Here is a 7,210-nt window from a genome sequence, read left to right on the forward strand (position 1 = left end):
TCGTCCACCGTGGCCTGGATGTACCGATGACTCGTGCATTTCAACGGAAAGCGGTCGCAGGTTTTTGAGAATTTACCAGTTGGATGCCGCTGGGGTGACAGTGGCTATTGGTCCTGGGACCAGTAGGCTTTCGCTTAGGCTATACGTTTCACGTTCGTTTCGCTTTGATCAATTAAGATTGGAGGGCTTAAAGGGCCGCATGTGCTGATATTTGAAGTGGTCAAGGGCTGGAAATATAATAGCCTTACAGTTTGCTGGGTGCTTTAATTATTACTGCCTTGATTACATGCAATTGCCATATTTTATATTGATCGCTTTATATTTCTCTTAACGTGCAAAGTGTCATTCCTGTTGGATGCACAAACTTGTCATCATGCGTGTGCATTCTGCTAACTGCACTGTCCATAACTATTTAATATGACTTAATTTGAAGCCTAGGTTATTCTCTTATTTTCAGTCGATATAGTGGGATTGTTAGAGAGACGTCACAAATGAGTTTTTAATGAGAGAGCCTGTCAACAACCAATCACCGTCCTCACCCCTTCTAAACTCGTGCATGAGAAGCGACGTCATCCATAGCAACGGAGTTTTTATCTTAAGCTTAGGAGTTGGTATTATCCTTAGTATGAGTAGGTCTCAGAGCCGTTGTGAATCACTTTTAAGAAATTACTCCTACGTAAAAGGTTTTAGCGCGAGTTAGGAGCACTCCTAGTGGTAAGATAAAAGGCTTTGTGAATACGGCCCCAGATCAGTATGCTATGTAGGCTATTCTATAAAAAGCCTATTACCTCCTCCCACACACCAGGGTATTACTGCAAAAATACATATTTCACCACAAAATCATTGCATGAAATTCAGGTTTGGCTATGCTGGTTAAATGGAGAAGAAGCAAGAGGAGCTCAACACCAATACAAACTGGTTGGAAGTGCTGTATGTAACTGTCCCAATGGATTTGTCCCAATGTCACCTTGCTGTATGGAACTGTCCTAATGTCAACTTGCTGTATGGAACCGTCCCAATGTCACCTTGCTGCATGGAACCGTCCTAAGGTCACCTTGCTGCATGGAACCGTCCTAATGTCACCTTGCTGTATGTAACTGTCCTAATGTCACCTTGCTGTATGGAACTGTCCTAATGTCACCTTGCTGTATGGAAACGTCCCAATGTCACCAGTTGGGCTACAGGGCTCAGTGTTGTTTATGGTTGTTTGTTGGTTGCTTTCAACCATTTGTGAGACCATGTCTATTCTGGCAAAGCCACACACACATTCACTACATTAGACTCCATTGGCATCTGTCTCTTTTTGTAACATTGGTAATGGGCATTGATCTACTGAACAAGTCATCAACCAGTCAACATAATCCAGCATCCATTGTTCTAACAGATTTTCACATCGCTTCAGCAGTTCATGCTGATTGCTGAACAGCCAAACAGAAAATCTATATCAATTTTGATATACATATTAAACAACTCTTGATATTATATATACCAGATATATGAGTAGCATATATGTACTACTGAGTATGGAGGGTACTTACTAGCGCCACAGGCAGGCAGTAAGGCCGTCCTAAGACCAGCAGTGAGAAAGTCAACTGGGATAGAACTTTCAGATTTCCCCTCCAGAATGTTACTTCTGCGCTCAGGTGAGCACTGGTGTGTCGTGCATGACCTCCATACAAAGTGAATGAAGCGGAGGAGACGCTGAAGTGTAGTGGAGTGCTCTTTAGAAAGCGCTGGTTGCAGACGAGTGTCAGGTGCAGAGAGCAATTTCTTCACCAGGAGGGGTCAGATCATCCAGCAAGACCAGAATAATAGAGGTCCATCTCAAACAGCAGTCAGAATGAGACCAGAATGGGAATTTACAGGACTGGTTGCTCAGATCAGACTATTGAATGGAACATTTTATAAAGCCTGTTCTATAAACCAGATTAAATTTGGCCTTTTGGGCTAGGCAACGTTTTACCAAATTGGCGATCATTAAGAAAGTCTGAATGCATGTAAACGCTGTCAGTTGTGTATTACCTGTCTGTGAAAATCAGGAAAACAGAAATATCACTGTTGAGATTTAATATTTTGTATTGCAAAGGTTATACATCAAAAAACAAAAAAGCACAAGCTTACAGCAATGTCTTAAAGCAACCTGCAGCTCAACTGTTTTTCCACTGATCCCATATCAGAGGAAAAAGAGGCGATGAAACTCCTGCTGCAAACATTGAGAAATGGACCACATACCTTTAATAATGCTGACAAACAAAAGGAATTGCTTCAGACATCGACTGCAGGCCACACTGAACATTTTTTTCCCCCCAAACTGAAAGGGCAACAAATATTATACTGCAGAACATTTGATCAATCTAAAGTGTGCCACCTTCATACTATATTAGGTGGTTGTGATGTTCACAGTCCAAAAAATGTAGATGTTTTTCAAAGGCAAAAATAATTTTGCATTTTCAGAACCTCCCGGTGGCCCTTGGGGGGAACCGCAACCCGATGGGTCTCAAGAACGCCAACTACTGTAGATTGTGGATCATCTCCTCTTTGGCTATGAGGTGAGTGGTCTTGTTGACTAGAGCCATTAGGGAGTTCAGTTTTTGGGACCAGTCGTTCAGCAGGTCGTTGGGGTCCTTGGGCCTCTGGAAGTTGATGATGCCAGCAAGCCGGTCCACTTTAGCATAGATGGTCTTGTTGACCACCAGATTGGACAGAAACTCCTCAGACTCCTACGAGACATGAAGAGATTCCAAGTAAATATATATGGAAGAGGGCATCACACTGGGTGGTCCTTCCCATTTCAAACCTGGATGATGTAGCATCTGATCAAATGCATGTATTTAGGATTACACATTAAAGCTGCAATTCAAAAACTATAGAACTAGCTCTCTACTGTAATGAAATCACATTTATAGCACAACTGTTACGTTGCTACTTTTTGACTTGTCATTTTGTGTGAAACAGACCATAGCAGAATTTGTCCGTTGTCACTCACAACCATCCTCACTCAGATGTGCAAAGCAGCACCAGGGTAAAGCAGGCCAGATGAAACACAGAACTCACATCAATGGAGAGGTCAAGCAATCCTGCCATCCTCTTCATGGTAATCCTTGTGTAATACTTGGCCATGATTCGAATGTTCTGAAAAGAGAGTCACACATGGCAAATGACCATTATATTGATTTTTTGGGTTTGGTTGACATTCAATACCCATCTGGTATGTTTGGCACGGTCACAGATGTTCCTGCATTCCACTACAGACTTGCTCACCCACTGACCCACTGACCCAGTCCAATCACCCATCATCTCAGAAGAACCCTACAGAGGACTCACATGTTCCACCATCTCAGAGGAACCCTACAGAGGACTCACATGTTCCACCATCTCAGAGGAACCCTACAGAGGACTCACATGTTCCACCATCTCAGAGGAACCCTACAGAGGACTCACATGTTCCACCATCTCAGAAGAACCCTACAGAGGACTCACATGTTCCACCATCTCAGAGGAACCCTACAGAGGACTCACATGTTGCACCATCTCAGAGGAACCCTACAGAGGACTCACATGTTCCACCATCTCAGAGGAACCCTACAGAGGACTCACATGTTCCACCATCTCAGAAGAACCCTACAGAGGACTCACATGTTCAACCACCCGGTTCTTCAAGTCCCCCCATCTCTTCTCCCCCTCCTCGGTGGCGGAGAAGACGTCAGTGGCGGGGTTGTCTTTGGAGCCTTCCCTCAGCTCTTTCCCGTAATCTTCCACGACGGAGGCCCAGCGCATCAGCTCCATTGTGGTGAACTGCTTCAGGAGCTCCCTGCAGAGATGAGAACCATATCCTCAGAATCTTAAAGCCATTAGGCTGGGCAAATGTGAACACTTTCAAATGTATTACGCCCAGAGAGACAGAAGGACTTAACTGAACAGGTAACATTTCTTATTTATATATAACTAATAAATAAAATGAACACACACAAGGATTTGCTGAAGTGGATGAGTAATAAGGAGTAACTTCCTTCACAACGGTTTGCCCCCTTGAGGTTCTTACTTGTATTTGGGAATCTCCTCCAGTTTCTTGTCAGTGTTGATTCTGTGGACCAGATCCGATTGCTCGTTGTCGTAAGGCGCCAAAATCACATAGAGCACCACACTCTTCAGGGCCTGCAACATTGGGTTGGTTATTTATTTATTAATTATTATTATTTATTTATTCAATGAGTTATGAGGTTCATTTACAAACGGTCATCAGTGATTGTCAATGTCAACATCTATAAGATGAAAAGACGATGTATAAAAATCGATTAATATAAATCGATAAATATAAATCGATTTTTGTGTTTTCTAGAACAATTTCAGGGTATTCAGAGAGAATTGTACTGAAGATTCTGTTGGCCATACCTGATGCCATTTGGTGCTGTCCTCCAGGATGCATGGAGTGTCATAGATGGCATTGTAGTGCTTGCAGATAGACACGTACGAGCCCTCATGCTGATCCACTTCGATCATCAGGTTGTAATACATCAGCTTTAATTCCTGTTGATATATATTTAAAAAAATGTATGATTACGCCCAGAAAATAACTTGTGTGTGCTAGCAACCAGAGAGTAAATGTCGGCTATGAGGAAATTAGTAGAACATACACACACAAAAAAAGAAAAAATGACATTCACCAAAGGAACCCAACCTCAAATGAGAGTACACGCTCATATCCCTCTAAATCAGTTTTCTAGTAGTTCCTTTCAATTCCTTGCCGTGAAGCTCCCTCACCTCTGTGCCCTCGTCCTTGAAGAACTTGGTGTTGATTTTCTTGCTGATGATTTGGGTGCGGATGTAGTCCTTCACAGCGATGCACAGCCTCATCTGCTCCAGAATGAACTCCGCCTTCTCCTTCTTCTCCATGGAGCCATACGTCTCCACCTAAAGCAGAAAGAAGTAGACCTCACACTGTAATGGACGGTTGAATGAACACCCTATTCTATCTTTATATGCATTCAAAAACATGAAATACACGAGATGAGTCTTAACATCTGAGGTTTAGAGAGGTTTGTAAATGCAACTTCTTCAAAAAATGTTGCAACAAGGCAAGAAACTATAACTGACAAATCAGAAAGACGACACATCTGGTTTCCACTCTGGTACACACCAACAGTATGTGCATCAATTTAAAAATACATGGAATGTATATGTCAAAATAGTACAAAGTGCTATTTGCATAGCCTACATGCAAACAGCATACGTGAGCAATTGCCAGTCATCCTGAACAATGCTAAAAGGATTGGTCTACTGCTTTTTAAGTGTTTCACTGAATTACTACAAATGGACCATGAAAACAAACCATCAGTTTCAAACTGTGTGGAGAATGTTGTGTTAATGATGAGCATACCTGCAGTTCCTGAAGGATGGCGGCAGCCTCTTTCACCTCACCATTCGCCTCCTTTATGTTAGACAAGGTCTTGGTAAGCCTGGCACGCTCGATTTCCACATAGATCTGTGGGGGGGGGGGGGGGTCAGTTACTACTGCGGTTGAATGAAGGACATCTTAAGCATACATGTAAACTTCAAGGAAACAAGTCAGATTTAGCCACAGCACTGTGTTCACCAATTATGTATGTTCAAAAAAGGACCGTACCTTTCCAGCTGTGACTGTCCGTAGGGTGTCAATAAGTCTTAGTTTGATAGTAAGGTCAGTCACACCTTCGACATACTTGCAGCACTCTTGCACCATCTTTGCCACAGCCTAATTAGAAAAAACAAAACAAAAAACAAGCAAAAGATTACCAGTAGACCGTCAAAACAAAACCCAAAGCCATTATCTAATGCACGTCATTATTATTTACTTAATTATCACTAACGTCAAAAGACGAGTATGCATTTACTAGGGCATGTAAATATTTGTACTGCAATGAGCAGATATGCCATTATTTTTGAAGTGTTTTAATCCAGTAGGATATTTCAGTCTACCCTAATGGGATCAGTATAAACAACTTTATTATATTCCTACCTGTTTCAGCTGACTCCTTCTCTTTGCCAGTAGCATAATGTTTTCATTGAGGGCATCCCAGTCTTTTGCCTCATGGCACATCTGCACGATAGCCACCAAAATCTTAGACGTCGACACCATATCGGAGGCCTGATGATAAACGAGGGTAGACATAACGAGTCCAAATGCTCAATCACTGTACTTATGACATTTTCAAAGTAAAAGAGACTGACGTTGTAAGAGAGTATTTGCTCACCGTTCTTGTTTGTTTTTCTAAAGACAGGAGACTTTCAATGGCTTCCTGAAGACGTCCTTCCTATAAAGTTCATTTAAAATGTCATCAGGTGTTATACATAAACATAAGTGCATACATGAATGTTTCACCCAGGAATGTAAGCAATACAAATAAGTGTAGTGACCAGACAACGCTGGCTCTGACGGCTTATTAACTAACGAACATTGATATGGATCCTATGAGAGTTCGCTGTAGTTGAGCAGCTATCGGAAGCTGTAAATTGGAAATTGACATCCAATAAAGTGCTTAGACGTCAATTAAACAGAGGGTTACTGGAATAAGTAAGTGTGAATGGCAACCTAACACTAACTAGTTTACTTTAATTGGCAAAATAAACATTGTAAAGGTAATTCCCACAGGCATTGAACATGACAAGGATGAAACACCGAACTAAGTTAGCTATCGATAGCTACCTAGCGTTAGCTAACCATCATGCTTGGTTGCCGGATTTATGGTGGGGTCCACGTATAGGCATGTTGTCGTACTTCTCTGAATAAATGTTTGTCATTTTTATACTATAACCATAGAAATATTGGCAATGGTTGCCTTGACCAATACAAATAACGTTAAGCTAAGTAGGATAGTTAGCCAACTACATAGCATGCTAGCGCATCATTAATGCTACACCATGACTCAGCCGAGCTCTTCATTTCATTCAGCTTACTTTTGCCATTTTTTCGCATTCCGGGACTCGTTGCTCTACAGTAGAACTGTAATCAACTTCCATTTTAACCATCTTTCCATCGGACCGCTCTGCTCTTTCATCCGACATTGTGAAACTTGAGAATAATGTCTATTCTGTATCTGTAAATGGAGTTCAGTTGCTCACTACCTCAAACTGAACGCTTAGCCTCTGTTGTGTCAATTTCCCGGAAGTTCGGTAAAATCAACCAATGAAAAGAAAACGTTTTTTTTTCTTCTTTCTGAAGGTGGTTCGTGGC

General features: G+C 41.8%; 1 protein-coding gene across 1 annotated transcript; it reads right to left on the reverse strand.

Moving 5' to 3' along the window:
- Window positions 1-2,052: 2,052 nt before the first annotated feature.
- Window positions 2,053-7,111, reverse strand: psmd12 (proteasome 26S subunit, non-ATPase 12). The gene is made up of 11 exons (XM_080839853.1): window positions 6,934-7,111; window positions 6,231-6,290; window positions 5,996-6,124; window positions 5,624-5,731; window positions 5,378-5,482; window positions 4,762-4,911; window positions 4,393-4,527; window positions 4,043-4,155; window positions 3,637-3,811; window positions 3,055-3,132; window positions 2,053-2,720 (listed from the first exon to the last, which is right to left on the reverse strand). The coding sequence occupies exons 1-11, from the start codon at window positions 7,039-7,041 to the stop codon at window positions 2,511-2,513; spliced, it is 1,371 nt and encodes a 456-aa protein (XP_080695979.1). The 5' UTR covers window positions 7,042-7,111; the 3' UTR covers window positions 2,053-2,510.
- Between the last annotated feature and the right edge of the window lie 99 nt (window positions 7,112-7,210).

Source organism: Sprattus sprattus, assembly GCF_963457725.1.
Source record: "Sprattus sprattus genome assembly, chromosome: 1".
NCBI lineage: Eukaryota > Metazoa > Chordata > Actinopteri > Clupeiformes > Clupeidae > Sprattus > Sprattus sprattus.